At 45.3% G+C, this 16,750-nt stretch overlaps 1 protein-coding gene and 1 long non-coding RNA gene across 12 annotated transcripts in view; one reads left to right on the top strand and one right to left on the bottom strand.

Annotated features, from left to right (window-relative positions):
* Positions 1–433: 433 nt before the first annotated feature.
* On the bottom strand, positions 434–4,366 carry LOC146760518 (uncharacterized). 2 transcript variants are annotated; one of them, XR_014947715.1, is made up of 4 exons: positions 3,982–4,356; positions 3,324–3,500; positions 2,936–3,147; positions 434–1,883 (listed from the first exon to the last, which is right to left on the bottom strand). It is a non-coding gene; the product is annotated as an uncharacterized LOC146760518 (long non-coding RNA). The 2 variants fall into 2 exon arrangements; XR_014947714.1 differs by lacking the exon at positions 434–1,883 and having other exon boundaries at positions 2,527–3,147; positions 3,982–4,366.
* A 1,170-nt stretch (positions 4,367–5,536) lies between these two features.
* Positions 5,537–16,750, top strand: part of CBFB (core-binding factor subunit beta) — a 40,769-nt gene continuing 29,555 nt past the window's right edge. For 3 of the 10 annotated variants that reach the window (XM_015873847.3, XM_015873848.3, XM_085551645.1), the window contains exons 1-3: positions 5,907–6,025; positions 6,133–6,219; positions 10,046–10,162. In XM_015873847.3, coding sequence (XP_015729333.1) covers positions 5,948–6,025; positions 6,133–6,219; positions 10,046–10,162 — 282 coding nt within the window. In that variant the 5' untranslated portion in view covers positions 5,907–5,947. Of the gene's footprint in view, positions 5,695–5,906; positions 6,026–6,132; positions 6,786–10,045; positions 10,163–16,750 lie in introns of those variants that run through there. The other 7 variants (XM_015873850.3, XM_085551641.1, XM_085551640.1 and 4 more) reach the window with 6 other exon arrangements.

Below are 16,750 nucleotides of genomic sequence, written 5' to 3'. Positions count from 1 at the left end.
GCCTGAATCATCTGCAAGAGTTGTATTTAGTATAAATCATACATACTGAAGATTATAATGCTGAGCTCACTCAGTGATAAGCATACATGTGTGAAGCAAGAATGAGGTTTGAGTCAGAGTTCAGTGTTCTCCCTCACTATCACCAGTGCAGCCCACAAATAACCATCCTTATGAGGGCTTAGCTTCCATGCTTTGAACAAAACGTGTTCCACGCTGCAGGACCAGGTGCTCTGCTGTCTTGCACGCATGCTGCTCAGGTGCAAGAAAGCTCCAGCTGTCCTGCGTGCAACTTCACATCCCCTCTGTGCTGCCAGCTGTGCAGCTGTGTTGCACCAGGCCTTGGAACCAAGACTGTCTGCACTGTCCATCTACATGCTTCTTTCTAAGGCCTAAATATCTGCAGAAACTTCAGGAAGAATTACAAGATCAAGGAGCTTGTCCAGTGTTTTTATATCCTGTACTTAGCACTCTTGGAAATGTCTGAAAGGCCCCCTGCTAGAGCATGGCACTCCCAAAGCCAGACATATGCTTCTGACAGAGTTTCGACCGGATTAAGAAATCCAGTGTGATGAGACACTGCTGCTGATAGCAGCTCAGTGGATAATACACAGGAAAAGCTCTGCCTGAACAACATATGATCAAGTGCTGTAAGTATGGCTTGTATGGCCTTAGCAGCATCCTTAGAACTAAATTCACAAAGGCAGTTTTTAAACACATCCTTTTACGTACGTGGGCTTGAGTGAGTCATGTCTTGTGCTCAGTTAAACTTTCTCCTCATTGCTCAACATCACAGATAATGACAGTGTCTGGCTATTTAAATAGAGATTTTGAGATCTTTGTCTGGGGATGACAAATTGTTTGATATGTGGTGGAACTGTGGAACAAGAGGCAAAGAGAGGTGCCCCAAGTCCTTTAGCAGACTAGGCTAAGCAGGACGAGGCTCTTGGCCCTGCTCTCTGTTTCACCAGGCTGCAGAGACTCTGACTTCACACAATACTTCTTTCCACTTAGGGCTACAATTGTTAAAATGGAAATGGGTTTCTAATCTGAAAGCTGCATGGTTCCACTGTCAAAACATACATGGATTTCAACACAGTTCTAGAAAACTATACCTCCTCCACTCATCATCGCTGTTCCTAACAACTAGTAGAAAAGTCAAGCAGTCTTCTGGGATAATCTGTTTTAGTTCTCCAACTAATTGTGCAGTTCAGACCTCATAGCCTCATCAGAAGATTAATTGGTTCTCGCGTTCTCAAGTTTCATCTTGTGTTGGTTTCTAGAAAAACGTCTGCATTTCCCTGGTTAATTGAAAGAATTTAAAAAGATTTCCAATTCTTTCTGGCATCATGTTTTCCTAAGACAGTGCCAAGCTCAATAATCAGAGCCTGCCTTTCCTACATCATACTTGTGTACCTGGAGTTACACTCTACTTCTTCAGTCGCAAATGTCCCCAGTCTTTTTGAGTGCAGTGATTATTTGTATGTAAATATTAGAAGAGTGTATTTGAGTGAATGGCACGGGGCCTTGAAAGTGCCTGGATCACCAGGGTGGTGATGCTTTCTTTTCTGGCCTCCCATGTAGGCTTGCCTGTGAAGACTTGCAGCTCATTCTGCAAAGTGACAGTAACCCAGGTTGAAGCAGAAGTGTGAATGCAGCTACTGCTGCGCTGGGGTCGTGGTGATGAAGGTACCTCAAGATGGGAAGGTCTCCCACATCCTGGCTGAGTGCTCCAAATGCCTGAGAACAGCAAGGGCAGGCAGGAATTGTGCTTCCACAAGGGAAAACCTGTTCAGATGGTTCAAGTAACATCAGCTGTCTTTTTCTCTTAGGAAAAGGTCTTCAGGTTTGGCTTCTGGAGTGGATAGATGCATCTGCCTTGTAGTCTGGTTTAGAGAAAAGAGAGGTCAGGTGCTGCTTCCTTGCTCATACCTGCCATGCTTAGCATTTTTTAACTGGTAGGCAGCTTCCCACTCAGTATGCAAAATATTGTTTAGCTGTTGTGGTATGGCTCTTATCTCTCTTCGTGTGCTACGTAAGATCTTTAGGTATTAACTTTGGGCTTAGCAAAGTCCTGAAAAGCTGTATACTGTTGCATTTGGGGTATGTACATGCATCTCTGTCTAATGTGCTTCCTCAGACATGAACTGACTTCAATGGCTTGTGGCCCTCTGCGCTGCCCATATGCCTCATTAGGGTTAATTTGGGAGTCAGGAGATAAGATAGACCCATGTGCTGATTTATACAGGCTAGGCATGAAAGGCTGCTCTGTAGGTGAATTAGAACGTTTTGGGATTGATTCTGCTTGTCACTCTGTGCCCATGAGCTGATCAGGCCTCTGGTGGGAAGACTTCAGTGACGATATTCCAGTTAAGAGCATCAATTGTCTTTGTAAGGAAATAAAAATCAGTCAGGGACCAATATCAGTTCATCAGCTCTATTTCTCCCTCTCTCTATGAATTCTATAAAACACATTAGCATAGACCTTGCGTAAGGGGATTGCATTTCACACTTAATGCGCATAATTATATCTTGCAAACAGTTTATTAATGGGTATATAATCATAGAGTAGCTTGTATACACATAACAGCAATGTTTGATTATGCTGCAGCTGCCATAGATCAATGGATACATAGGAGTCTCACTTATTATTTTCTCACATGCACAAAGTCTAGAGAACGATATAACATCTGTACCACACAGTTGTTCATCAAATACTGCTGCCTAGGGGAAGCCAGGAATTTCAAAGAAGGGCTATGGTAAGAAAAGTGTACGCAGGACTTTTCACTGAAAGAAAATTCCCTTTCCCAAAAACATCCACTCTGAAAATCCTCTACCTCAGTTCTCCACGCACTGTAAACACAGTAGATCTTATTTTGCAAAGAAATGGCAGCGTGCCTCCAAGTCTGACCATTTCTGTTTTCTGAAGATGACTCACCCAGAGTACTGATGAACAGTTGAAGGTCTCATCTCACGAATCAGCAGCACGAGGATCTGTAGACCAAGTTAATTCTGCTCACATTGGAGCAGCCTGAGCTGCACGGGAAGGGCTTGCAGAAACATCACCGAGGTTCCTTTAGGAAGAGCTTTTGCTTGGTAATGCACAAGCAAGAAGATTCTAGCTTGTTTTGATGCACTGTTGGTACAGTACTAATAAGTAGAAGGAAAAAGCAGTGTTAAGCTGCAGAATCCCCACAAGTTTGTATCCCATTTCCAACATGATAACCTCAGCTTTCCCTCCCATGTCGCCCAGCTACCACCTGCAAAACTGCTTCTGACTGCCTGGCCAGGGACCAGTCACTGCAGCCAAACTGTTAAATACTTACTGGAATTATGTGCAGCCTTTCATGCAGCAAAGGTGTTAATTCTTATGCCTCTCCTCTGTCTGGCTAGGAATAAAACAGTAGGAACTCCTCTATCTTCAAGACCTGAATTCCCTTACTAAGGCACCGGGGCTGCACAGGGGTAGTGAGGAGAACATCTGGTCCAATGTTATATGCTTCCTGTGATGAGAAATCAAGTCAATATTATTTTTCTTCCCCAGTTGTATCTGTTACCATTTACAGGAATCAGATCCCTTCACCAGGGAGATATCCTTCAGAGCAGAAGTTCATTTTTTCAAAGTCAGCTCAGCCTGGAGAAACCGGATAAACCCAGAAGAATAACGTGGTACTGTGGGGCCATTTTCCATCTCATCTCTGCCTGCTGTTCTGTTTGTACGTGAGAGGGAGGCAACAGGCAGAGGCAGGGACCGATCTGCTGCAGACTTCCCATTAGCACTGACTCGCTTTATTTAAAATGAAAACTGCAGTGACGAGAGCCCCAGGATGACAAATACTAAACAAAGGGCTGTGGGGAGGAAAGCAGTCAGGGCTGCTGTTGTTTCCAAGCAAAGTCTTAAAAAATATGGGACAAAGACAAAAAACACACAAACAACAACAACAACACAAAGAAAACGAACAAAACAAACAGCCCACAACTCACTAGGTGATTATGGCTCCTGGCTCTTATTTCAGGGCTTCACAACCACTCACTTTTGAGCTCAGTACTTTCTTTTCTTCTTCTTTTCTTCTCTTTCTTTCTTTCTTTCTTTCTTTCTTTCTTTCTTTCTTTCTTTCTTTCTTTCTTTCTTTCTTTCTTTCTTTCTTTCTTTCCTTCTTTCTTTCTTTCTTTCTCTCTCTCTCTCTCTCTCTCTCTTTCTCTCTTCCTTTTCTTTTCTTTTCTTTCCTTTCTCTCCTCTCCTCTCCTCTCCTCTCCTCTCCTCTCCTCTCCTCTCCTCTCCTCTCCTCTCCTCTCCTCTCCTCTCCTCTCCTCTCCTCTCCTCTCCTCTCCTCTCCTCTCCTCTCCTCTCCTCTCCTCTCCTCTCCTCTCCTCTCCTCTCCTTTCTCAAAGGTTGTTTGGAAAGAGGCCTTCTCCCTTGTTGCTGGGGGAGGCAGGAACTGTGCGATGTGCTCCGAGTGGTGACAGATGACTGGAGGTTAAGAAGGTGGATTTCTACCCGATGGACTTGGCAGCTCTCCTGCAGGTCTATGCACTCAGTATTGATCTTGCTGCAAGATGAATTGTGATATGGATTTTTTTCTTTTTTTCTTTTTTTTAATTTCTTTTTTGGGCACCTCTAAATATGGCTGGCATTCACAGGAGTCCTGCCTAAGGGTTGGTATTAATCTAACCTAATCAAGATAATATATAACATTTCTACATTTTGGATCCCAGCGCAGTTTTGTTTCAGGTTTAGTTATTACCAAATAAATGTTTGCAAACTTCTTTCAACTTCTGAACGTATCCGTGCAGGACAGTAACACACCGAGAGTGGGAAGACACAGCTTTAACGCACCTGGAGTTATTGCCTGCATGCATTAAACTTCCCATACAATTTTCTTCTATGCGTGAACACAACATCAGCAGTTTTTGTATGAAGCCCGTCCACAATTAAGGAATAGAGACGCTTCCCTCATTTTGATTAATTTGCTCACTTGATTCAGATCGTGCCTCCTGGCTAACCTCAGCATCGCCCTCCTTCGATTTGCATGCGTACGTGTAAAGTTAAGGCTGTAACGCTGAGAGATTAGAAAGCCTTGTTTCTTTATCAAAAGATCTAATGTGCTCTAATATTTGTACGCTGGCAATAGGCACTCAAGCACTTTTGGAGAGGGCACCTGTACCCTCATGGCGCTCCTGGGCCGCGGAGGAGCAGCGGCTGCAGGGAAAGTTAGTGATGAAGGTGAGGGTGGAATAGAAGGTTTGGGACAGAACAGAAAGGTTCGGGACAGGCGGTGTGCGTCCCGCAGGGTCACGGCTCCTGAAGTGAGCGGCATTCGGGGCTGTTTTGGGCCTCGGAAGCGAGCTGGACGCGGCTGAGGGAACTGAGGGGGCTGAAAGACTGAGGGAGGCTGAGCGGAGCGCGCTCACTGCGGGGCTGAAGAGACCGACGAGGACCGAAAGGACCGAGCCCACCACGGGGCTCAGGGCACCGGGGCCGCTCCCCCCGCAGTAGGAGCCGGAAACTACCGCGGGATCCGCCCTGCGGAGGGATGCGGGGGGCTGCAGGCCGTCCCGGCGCTGAGGGGCCGCCCGGCTGCGGCCGAACGACACCGCCCGCTTCCCGCCTCCCCCCCTTCCCGCCCGCGAGGGAGGCGCGCGAGCCCCCGGGGCGCGGCTCAGCGCATGCGCGGCGGCGGCGCGGAGTTGTGAATGGTGCGGCTGTTCGGAGGAGTTGGCGAGGCGGGGAGGAAGTCGGAGGGGAGGGAGGGAGACGAGAGGGGGCGGCCGCTGTGCGCGCGCGGCGGGAGGAGAGAGGAGAGAGAAGGGAGAAGGGAGAAGGGAGAAGGGAGAAGGGAGGGAGGAGGTAGCGGGAGGGGGGGGCTACGGCGGGGGCTAACAAAGGGCGAGGCGAGCGGTGGGGCCGGGACAGCGCGGGGCGGGCGGAGGGCAGCGTTGGCCCGGCACCATGCCGCGGGTCGTCCCTGACCAGCGCAGCAAGTTCGAGAACGAGGAGTTCTTCAGGAAGCTGAGCCGAGAGTGCGAGGTGCGGCGGGCGGAAAGTTTGCGCGGAGGGCCCGGGGAGGGCGGGGAGCGCCGGCGGTGCGGGCTGTGCAGTGTGTGCGCGGCTCTGATTGCGCCCTGTTCCCGCAGATCAAGTACACCGGCTTCAGGGACCGGCCCCACGAAGAGAGGCAGGCCCGCTTCCAGAACGCCTGTCGCGACGGCCGCTCCGAGATCGTAAGTGCCGGCCGTGCCGCCCCGCCGTGCTGTCAGCCGGGCTGTTGCCGGGTCCCGTCCGCTCCTCGGGCCGCGCCGCCCGCAGCTCCCGGGGGCACGCGGCTCCCGGACGGAACGGCGCCTTCCCGGGACGAGTAACGTCGTCCAGAAGGCGCCGGAGAAAAGTCCCGCCCGCGCCGGGTGCTGCCCGAGCTAAACCGGCCGCTTTTGAGACGCGGTGTCGGTAACTTTCCGCTCTCGCTCACCGGCCGGCAGCTTTGCGCTCCCGGAGCTGCAGCGTTGCGCGGGGTGGCTGTGAGCGCGGCGCGGTGGCGGCTGTTTCCTGGTTGCAGCGCCGTGTCACCCCGCGCTGCTCGTAACTCGCAGCCGGGCGCACACACGGCTCAGCCCTTCAACACTGATGACAGGGCGAGGTGGGAGTTTCCTGCCCGCAGACAGACCCCTGCGTTCCGCACGCTCGGTCTGGGACAGCTCGTTGGCTCTCGGCTCACGGAGACACCCGGTATAGCCACGCTGCAGTGTAGCACAGTGCTAATTGCCACCACAGATCCCCGTCATTGGTAGCTGTGAGTAGGACATGCGTTTACTAAGGAACTTCATTTTAACTAGTCTTACCTGCGCTTGTTACCTGTGGTTTCGGATCCTGTGCTGCTGTGTTTTTACACGCAGTTTTCATTGTGTGTGTGTTTGCTGGCGTTAAAAAGTCGCCAGGGAAACAATGGGGAGGTGAGGGCAGCGGCTGCTGGCCTGCGGGACTCCTGGGCAGGTGAAAGTGTGGGATGCCTCAGTCCTTCCCTTCAAAGGGAAAATAAAAGCGGACGAAAGGCGTTCAGCTGCTCAATGACTCTAGTGCAGTGTATGCCGTTATTCTTGTAAAGGAGAAATCACTGTAGTTTCACCTCTGCGCTTCTAAGCATGCTGTCTGTCTTTGCCAGAGCCCCATTCCTTGGAAGGGAAGCCACCAGCGATGTCTGTTCTACATATTTTTTCATCGACTTAATTATAAAACAGCCTCTACATTTCTTGATCTGAAACATCTGGTTTTGTTCTGCGAACAAGGCACAAGTAGTCGGTTTTATTTGGCGACGCAGTGTGTGTAATGACTGATGTTAAGAAAAGCTGGACGGCTCTTTAGTTTTTTTCATCTTGAATGTTTTTCCAGACATCAAGGATTTTAGTCTTTTATCTCCAAAGGGAGCCTCAGCAAATGACCTTACGTATTTTTTCAGCAGACAAAAAATGAAAGCAGAGAGCAGCTGAAGGCTCTAACACAGAAGTGGCAGTAGATTGTTGCTTCCTTTTATCAAATAACTCTTGATTGAGTAAGCAAAATAATTACTGATACTCATAGGAAAAGAACACAAGAACACGTGGAATACCAGATCAGGCTACTGCTTTGCTGCTATTAAACTGCTTTGATAACTTGAGACTAACGTTACGTATGTATTTTGTTTTTGGAGGCTTCTGAACTGTACTTGGTTGGAAGATGTTTACATGCATTTACGCTGTCCGGATGTAAGTCTTGACAGCCTTGTGCTACCTGGCGGCCTCCTAGCACTTCAGACTGAGCTTTAAAGGGCTCTGCGTAGCAAATACAGTGCACTCAATTTCAGTTTTATTACCTGGTGGTGGTCTGATTATTGTTCTTCTCGTATATTTGTTTAGTAACAACAACAACAGAAATGCTGGGTCCAGGGTAGTTCTTTCTGTGTGGTTACTAGCGAGGCAGTTCTTGCATTTTTCAGTACCAACCGATGATTTTGGGGCAGGGTGTTTAAATTGGTCAGCTTTATCTGCACAAAGAGAGGAAACAGGTGTCAAAAATCGAGATACAGCCACACAGCTTCTGAGGCGCTTATGGTCTGCGTGTTGCCTGCACGACTCGGTGAGGTTGTGAAAATGTGTGTACTTTCATTTTCTTTTTTTCTCTAACATTTTCCCATGCTTTTTCGCAGGCCTGCAGCACAAGTTTAGGCACGGGATGCTCCTGCATCTTACTCAGTTTCCCAGGGAGTGAGTGCAGCTCTCCTGCCGGTGCCCTCAGGGCCTGTGGGATCTGGAGCAGTCTGGAGCACTGCAGGCATCTGCTCTGAGCTCCAGGATTTTGCTCCTTGACACTTGGTTTTACGTGCCTAAATTAAGGAGCACAAAAGATGTATTTGCTAAAGGTACTTGGAGATGGGAAAGTAGTTTTTGAGCAGGCGAAGTGGTGAGGGTGAGTCAAAAGTGTTCAGGTTTTACTTTTTTTTTTTTGTTTGCATGTAAGCAGAACTACTTGGAATAGTGAAGGGAGTAATGCAAGATAATCAAATGCTGATGGTCTGAAGCCGTCACAGATTCTATTCTTCATATTTGTGCAAACACAGCCTCGGTGAAGGTTCAGTTACATGAATTGAAATGTGCCTTTGGGAATCGTACGGCCAGTGCAACACTAGCGCGAGTAGAACTGATGCTTCAGCTTTAATGGCATTGAGAATGGGTTGAACGGGAGATTAGACAAATAGAATTGAATAGAAAGATCTCTTCAAAGTAGTCTGGAATGGGGTGTGATTGCAGTGTTAGTTTCCTTCATTGGGGGGGAAAAGTCGAGAGAAAGCATTTCTATTTTCAAAACGGTAGATAATCGTGTGACAGTGTTGCAGTACATGACCGGAACTGTCTTAAATAACATGTAGAGCTATTGTGTCATCTATAGTAGCACAGTTCACCAAGTTGCTGAATTCTGGGCTGCTTGAAAGGAATCTGCTTGTCAGGAAAAGGCAGCTGTTAGGGCGGTGTTCTCTATGGCTTTCAAGAAAAATTGTATTCTGAGATAATGACCGTTTAAATCTAAGTGATCCTGGTAATCAATACGGTATTGTTTGACTGCAACAAAATATATTTGACCCTGAGATTTTGAGCGGAGTTGTATTCTGGCAATACCCTGCAGGACACATTGCAGTGTACCGCAGAAGGGAAATACCCTGAATCAGGTTTCCATTGGTGGGAAGAAAAAAATGCCTCCCCATGTAGAAGTTGGCATGCTGTGCACTCCGTGGGGCTGATAAGATGTGCAAATAAATATGGAGAGTTTATAAAGAAAACAGAACCTTATTTTCATTTGAAGCTGTAGGAAGCATTCACTTGGTAGCAGTATGTGCTTTTCCCAGTAATCCAGTCCCTTTAATGATTTTACAAAGGGCTGCTGCTGAGAATTCCTGCTCCAATGTATTCTTTCTGACACAGCATCTTGGATTTCACTGGCTTCTTAACGTGAGAACACAACTTAGTCCTACAATGCTTAATAGAGCTGTATTGACTCGTACATGTCTGTGGACAGTACGTGAGGAATATCTCTGTTTCAGTTCCGAGAACTGTATGTCAGGTGCAAGTATATATTCTAAGAAACGCGTTCTTTTCTTTCAGCAAAGCTGTTCCTAGTAACAGGTCTCTGGAGTTCATTTTCCTTCAGAAGTACTTCTTTTTAGAGATATGCAAGCTCTTTAAAAAGCATGGGCAATTTTTAATGTTTCAGATCCTAAGTTGGTGTAGGGTATCCATACAGAACCAAAATGACAGATTCTAATGTCAGCAAAACTGATTTGAAAGGAGTATTGATTCCATGTTGTATTTTATATCCAAAGCAGCCAATGGCAAATATTGTCAAAATGGAATCAGATGTTTGTAACTTAATACTTAAGAAAAATGATGAGTGCATGTTTTTGACTTTAAGCATTCTCTATGCTGCCTAGCTTAAGACATAAACTGATGTAAAAATAAATGACTGCCTGCATAATTTATGTAATGTCTTGCTCCCTGATCCTGTTTGTATTGATTTTTCTAAAAGGCTTTTGTGGCCACGGGAACCAATCTGTCTCTCCAGTTTTTTCCGGCCAGCTGGCAGGGGGAGCAGCGGCAGACACCGACCCGGGAGTATGTCGACTTTGAGAGAGAAGGAGGCAAGGTAAGGAGGAAATTGCTACCACTGAAAGACATTTTTATACTGTGCTGATGGTCTTATTAGCATGGATTGCATGTATGATGCAGAATTGCTTGTAACTCGCTTCTGGTTGCATGTAGTCGTATAAGTACAACTGCAAGCTGGCAGGATAAACTCTGATATCATTTAGTTTTAAAGCATGCTCACATTTTGGAGGGAAACGTGTGGCCAGTCCCAGCGGCGTTTGATTATTTCGAAGAACAGAGCTTTATTTCTGTGGTTGTGGTATGATACAATTTTGGGGATCAGTTTAACTTGTGAATATGAAGTAGGTGATTCTGGAACAGTACAGAAGTTAGACCTCGGCCAGCAAGTTGGCATCAACGAACGTGGATTTGCATTTTGAGCAGGTTACTTCATTGGGTCTCAGGCTGCCAGTTGATACAGCAAGAATTCAGTGTGCTGTTCATTGGAATCTTCTTTTTTTTTCCTTTAGTTTCACTGTGAGTGATAATACAGAGTAAGATTTGCTTTCAAAGTTTATTTATGATTTTATTTTTCTTCTCTGCGGTGGTTTTCTGACAAACTGGTATTGAAAGCGCGAATTCTGTAATGACAACGATGTTACTGTGAAACTGTATTAGATTTAAAGTCTGACTGGAGTAAAGTTATTGAAATCACTTATATTTGATTCTGTTTCTACAGGAAAAACGTACAGTTAAGAATGTAGGTGCTCCTGTGTTACTTTAGATCCAAAGGTGGCTGGAGTCCATAGGAGACTTTCTGCTGACCTTGCTGGGTTTGGACCAGCACTTGGGCTCCCTCAGCCTTAATTCTGTATAGTTTTTTGACTTCAAAGATTTCAAGAGACTGTGAAGTTCTTCCTTTTGTTTAAAAGCTTATGCCCGATCTTATAACAAGTAGCAGCAAATGCAACCAAATCTAACAGGCTGCTCTAAATATCTGAAGTGCATTCAGGTTTAGTAGTGTACTGGTTCTTTTTAAATGCTGCTAAGGTGGAAGATAAATATTTCCGATACTGGGAAAACCTGGTTGAAAGAAAAATAAATAAAATTCCTGAGGGCGGATCTGGTATTTGGAATTCAAGTTAATGAGTTTTTTTGGGAAAAAAAAAATACGGTTTTCCATTTAGTCCTGTGAGGCTTCCAGAAGCTTGACAAACTGGGGGAGAAGGAGTGAAGTTGGCTGTGCTGGTACCGACTGCTTTGCTAAGGAAACTGAATTGAATCTGGCTCTTATTGAAAAATATTGATTCTGGCTCACAATTGGAGGAATTTTTCTTGTGATGTGTAAGAAGACTGAAGTCTCCCTTCTTGCCAGTTGAAAATTTTATTTACTTCTGCAGTGTTTCTACCTTTTTGTTTTCTCTGAATGGTTTCTTCAAGTACTGAGAAGTATTTCATCCATTTTCTTGTGTTGTCATAATTGGTGTAAGTACTGGGCAGACGTGCTGCGTATTAAAATAGAACATGAGCCTAGTTAATGTGTGCCGCTCCCTGTTTTATGTCTGTTTACAGTAAATTCTAGAGTGCTTCACTAAATCGCACACAGTATTTCATCTACATCAGGCTGGAGGTGGACAAGCTGTTAAATGGGATTGGAGCAGTGCTCCAGGATGAACAAAGCGCAGGTTCGCCATTGTAATCAGACTTTACTATTGTAAATCACATGTGAATGCAGGCTTGCTCTGCACAGAATTCAACTTGTCTGAAAGCCACTCCCAGAACTTCAGAGAGAAGTAAGCAGAATGGCAGAGAGCTGCTTACACTATCAGCAGAGACAGTTCAGTGTTTTATCATCTGAAGTGTCTGAGGTTTTTCTTCTCCATAGATTCCTGTAGCCTCGCTTTACTAAGAATTTCTTTCACAGGCTTCAGGAGTCTCCTAAAACCATGTGATTTTTTTGTAGCTCTGTGCAACATTGTTTTATGAGCTTTGATTCTTGAGGCAGTGCATAATGTGTGTTTGTTCATCACTGGACTTCAGCCAGCAGGGCATGTTTTTAATTATGTGAATAAAGAAGGCTATGGGGGGAGCTGTCAGTTAATTATTATTTTAGGCATTAGTTTGAGATCTAGCATGTAGATAAACTTACTGTGCTAGAATATTTCTATTCTGGAATTCTGGTTCAGTGTTTGGCCAAGCAAGTCATGGCCCAAAATAGTTTGTCTGGAGTCTGTGTGTTGCTGTTGTGCCTGAGCAGCTTTATACGCAAATTGACCAAGTCAGCAGTGCGGCATCTGCTAGAATTACCTCTGAAATGGTTGAGTTTCGGAAAGAGAGAGACCCTTGTGAATCCACCTGGAACTCAGGGCTCTGAACGTTCAATTTCATTGGCCTGAGGTTTTTCAGTCTGGTATTTCCTCACTTGGGGGTTTTTCCTATGCTTAATTTGACTTCCAGTGTGACGTTTCTGATGTTTGCTATGGGTGGGAAGGCCTCTAGCGAGTACCTGATCTGCTCAAAAATAGAACAGCTAAGAGTTCTGGTCATATTTCTGCTCATTTTAAACTCAAACGTCTTCCTTTTATTTGAAGTGACTTTAATGTCTTGTGCTCTCTTTGCCCTGTAGGAAGAGTAATTGTATTCCTTTACTATGAGCAAAAATACACATAGCAGTAAAAACTGCTTCCTAGACCCCTTGACTGTGAAAATCATAGAACGCTGTTTTGTTACTGTCTTGTATGTGTTGGGGAGGGTGTCAGGCTGAATGCATGTCCTCTTTCTGGGTACCTTACTCAACAGAGGCTTCCTGCTCCTGTGTGTGGTCAACTAATGCCTATTTCTTCTTTCCTTCAAGAATGTGTGAATAGGTGTTTTTAAGAAATTCAGACTCCAACAATGTAGTAGCGTCATCTGTTGCCTGAAATCTCCTGTAATTGAATCATGGAGTGAAACAGAGAGCTTTATTTTCTCCTTGGTCCTTCAGTATCAGTAATGACTTAAACTAGTTCTCTTGTACTTAATGGAGTTTTGTTAATTTTTACTTCAGTCCTTTATCAATCCTACATGAACTCAGTGTGTATGTGAGGGTGTCAGTCTTTTATTGAAGATCCCCTTCTTTTGTTATGAACTGAGGTGAGATTAGCTTTTTTTTTTCCCCATAGTTTATTTTGAAAACATTTTATGGTAAGATAAAACATTTGTATTTTTTTATTCCTTAAACTTGAATCCACGTATATAGGCTGGTCTTTCTAGCCTCAGTGCATGTTAGCTCTGTGTTCCTTTTTGTTGTTTTGAGTATCAGTTACCACACTGCAGAAGTGTGTGAAGTTGTTTTACTTCCCCTCCCCTTTCTAATACTATTCTCCATCTCGTTTCTAATGCAGCTTAACTTCCTGTCTGCTGTTCAGCAGCAGCTGCTCATAAACCAGAATCTTATTTTAGTGCAGTACGCTATAAGCCCCATGGTTCTGGAGGAAAGCACATCAGACAGGATTTGAATTGATCTGGGGTACCTGCCATGCCACATGTGCAGTGCAGCTCGGAGTTCTGCTTATCGACCATTAACCTTGTTCTAGCCATAGGTAAAGAACACCGGGCTGAAGGTGCTGAGTTTCTCCTCACATGGTATTTCTGTCATTAACTAGGGAACTTATTTAGCTTTAAGATGTTTCAGAGTACTTGGATGAATCCAGCGATTGTGCTGTGATCGCTATGGAAGTGCAGTGAGAAAGAAAGAAGGTGTATTTGAGTGAAAACTGTATTTAAATGGCATCAACAGAGCCTGCTTTCCTCTTGACCTCCTTTCTTAGTGGAACTTGTGGCTTGATATGTAGGAATTATCCCCAGATTAACTTTTTCTGATGTCAGCGATAAACTTTCACAGGTTATTGGAATGGTGTACTGACTGCTCTGTTTTTTGGGCAAATATGATTTGCAGTTAAACATGGGATTGTAATGTGACTATCAGAATTAATGCTGGGATTTAGGAGGGGGAAAAATGTGTTTTCAGGCCATATTAACCAATGTTAATATTGTAGTGTGCCACCTTCATCATGAGATGCATGTGGCCATAATAGTCATTGAGAATTAGTCATTGCTTTCCTGTAGTAATTTATTGCTCCTCCAAATGATTGGGAAGGTGTCTGTTTAGGGCACCAAAGACATTGCTACAGTCCTGAGGAGCTGGATGTCACCTAACAGAAGTTCTGGAGCCAATTCTTATGGGGGGAGGCATACTTGGGAGCATGTGGGACATAATCTTGGTAAAAACATAGCAGATGTTGGTGTTGCAGCAGTACTGTGCGCATTGTAATGGATTGTCTCTTAATATGTGAGGACTTCTTGTTTCCCAGAAGCCGTCCTGCTTATAAGTGGTTTCTCTACAGAGTGGTCCTGTTGCTCCACAGGTGAAAACTGAGGAGCTGGGGTTTCTTTCATAGATTTGTACAGTCCTTGGCTGATTTTTAGGTTAATTCACTAACACAGTGGTGGATGATGGTAGTGATATTTTGGAGTGAAGTCTTCAGCAATGTTCAACAGCTGTTCTTTGTGCTAGCAGGGTGATGGGGGATTTTTCTCCTGCCTTATTTTTAGTTTAGCACAGGAGTGTGGAGATGTAACTGGAGCCTGTCCTTGGTGCTGGTGCTTTCCCCAGCAGCCTTTCCTGGTCATTGTATTGTTACCTCTGCTCCTGTATTGCTACATCACTTTGACTTAACTGTTCCTTTTCCTTCTCAGCTCTCTCAGATGACCCCACAACCCCAAAAACGTTGTGGAGATGGGACAGCCGAAGGGATTTTTCTGTGCAATGAAGTGTGGTGGTGGTGAAGGCATGTCGGCTGCTCAGCTCCTTTCAGGACCTTGGTCCTGCCTCAGCTTGGAGAAGTTGTTGCCCTTCTGAAGCCCATGTTGCTGACATTCCTGCTGGAGAGGAGCTCTGCAGAGAGGGACCTGCGCGTCCTGGTGGACGACAGATTGACCATGAGCCAGCAGTGTGCCCTTGTAGCCAAAAAAGCCAATGGCATACTGGGGTGTATTAAAAAGAGCGTGTCCAGCAGGTCGAAGGAGGTGATCCTCCCCCTCTATTCTGCCCTGGTGAGGCCTCATCTGGAATAGTGTCCAGTTCTGGGCTCCCCAGTACAAAAAAGACAGGGTTCTCTTGGAAAGAGTCCAGCGGAGGGCCACTAAGATGGTGAAGGGCCTGGAGCATCTCCCCTATGAGGAGAGACTTAGGGAACTGGGTCTGTTTAGCCTTGAGAAAAGAAGGCTGAGAGGGGACTTGATCCAGGTTTATAAATACCTGAGGTGTGGGAGCCATAGTGGTGAGTCTGGTCTCTTTTCAGTAGTGCGTGGGGACAGGACTAGGGGTAATGGGATGAACCTACAGCATAGGAAGTTCCGTACGAATGTGCGGAAGAACTTCTTTACAGTGAGGGTGACGGAGCACTGGAACAGGCTGCCCGGGGAGGTGGTGGAGTCTCCTTCTCTGGAGATATTTAAGACCCTCCTGGACGCCTTCCTGTGTGACGTGGTGTAGGGAGCCTGCTTTGGCAGGGGGGTTGGACTCGATGATCTCTAGAGGTCCCTTCCAACCCCTACAATTCTGTGATTCCTTTATGGCTTTTTTAAGCTTGTTCTGTAAGCACTAATCGGAGTCAGCATGTATTTGGTCTGACAGCAGGTTGAATTTGGCTTTGTAGCCAGTCATACTCAGCCTGGCAAAGCAGTTTTTTTTACTTAGTAGAGTTGTGTGGCAGAAGTCCTTCTTATAGGACTTTATTTAAGAGAAGAATCTACTTTCCTAGATGGTTCCCTTCACCAATTTTCATTCACGATCATCTTTATGGTCTGAGGGAAGTGTCAGTTTTGTATGGGTGTTAGTGATTCTATACTTCGCTGCTGGGTTTGTGTTTTAAGATGTTGTTTTTATCAGAGACTGCTCAAGTTCTTTTTTTTTTTTTTTTTTTTTTTTTTTTCCTTCAGAAATATCATTTTCTTTGCTTATGCTCATTTAGCCTTTTTCTTTAAGGGAGAAAAACTTCTTCTTGTTATTCCTGGGTACTTTGACGTGGTATTTATAATGACCTGCTATTCAATAGAGGAGAGCTGCTTAATCGAAGCTCCTTTTTAAGCTGGGTAACCGTAGCATATATCTTATTTCTTTTCCTTCAGAGCTGGGAGATGGCTGTGTCTGCATCCCGTTTGCACACTGCTCAAGGTTAGGAGCTTGTTTTTGGGGAAGGGGAATTTTTAGAGCTTGTTAGGTACATATTGTCCTCTGCACACTAGCAGTCATAGGCTGAGGTTTGAACAGTTGTTCCTGAAGGCTGATTTATTGTAGGGTGCTCTCCTGCATTACAGCATGAGTCACAGCAGATGTCTCTCATGTGACAAGTATCCTCTGTCTTTTCCCCCTAATCCTTTTTCTCCCCCTGCCCTCCAAATACTTCTTGCTGCATGCAGCCTTGTTCATGTGTTATGGTACATACAGTGATTATGCCACTTTGAAACAATGCTTATGAAGAACTCTTAAAGCATGTTTGTGCTATTTGGGTTGCCTGCTTATCAACCCTTTTCTGTAGGTCTGAAGTACTTTCTGATCTGCCCCAGTCATGTTTTCGATACTATCTCAAGCTAAGTGTATAAA

This window comes from Coturnix japonica, chromosome 6 (assembly GCF_054131305.1).
Source record: "Coturnix japonica strain WE chromosome 6, WE-NBRP24, whole genome shotgun sequence".
NCBI lineage: Eukaryota > Metazoa > Chordata > Aves > Galliformes > Phasianidae > Coturnix > Coturnix japonica.
Note: the sequence above shows the minus strand (reverse complement) of the source record. Positions and strands in the feature narration are given on the sequence as shown.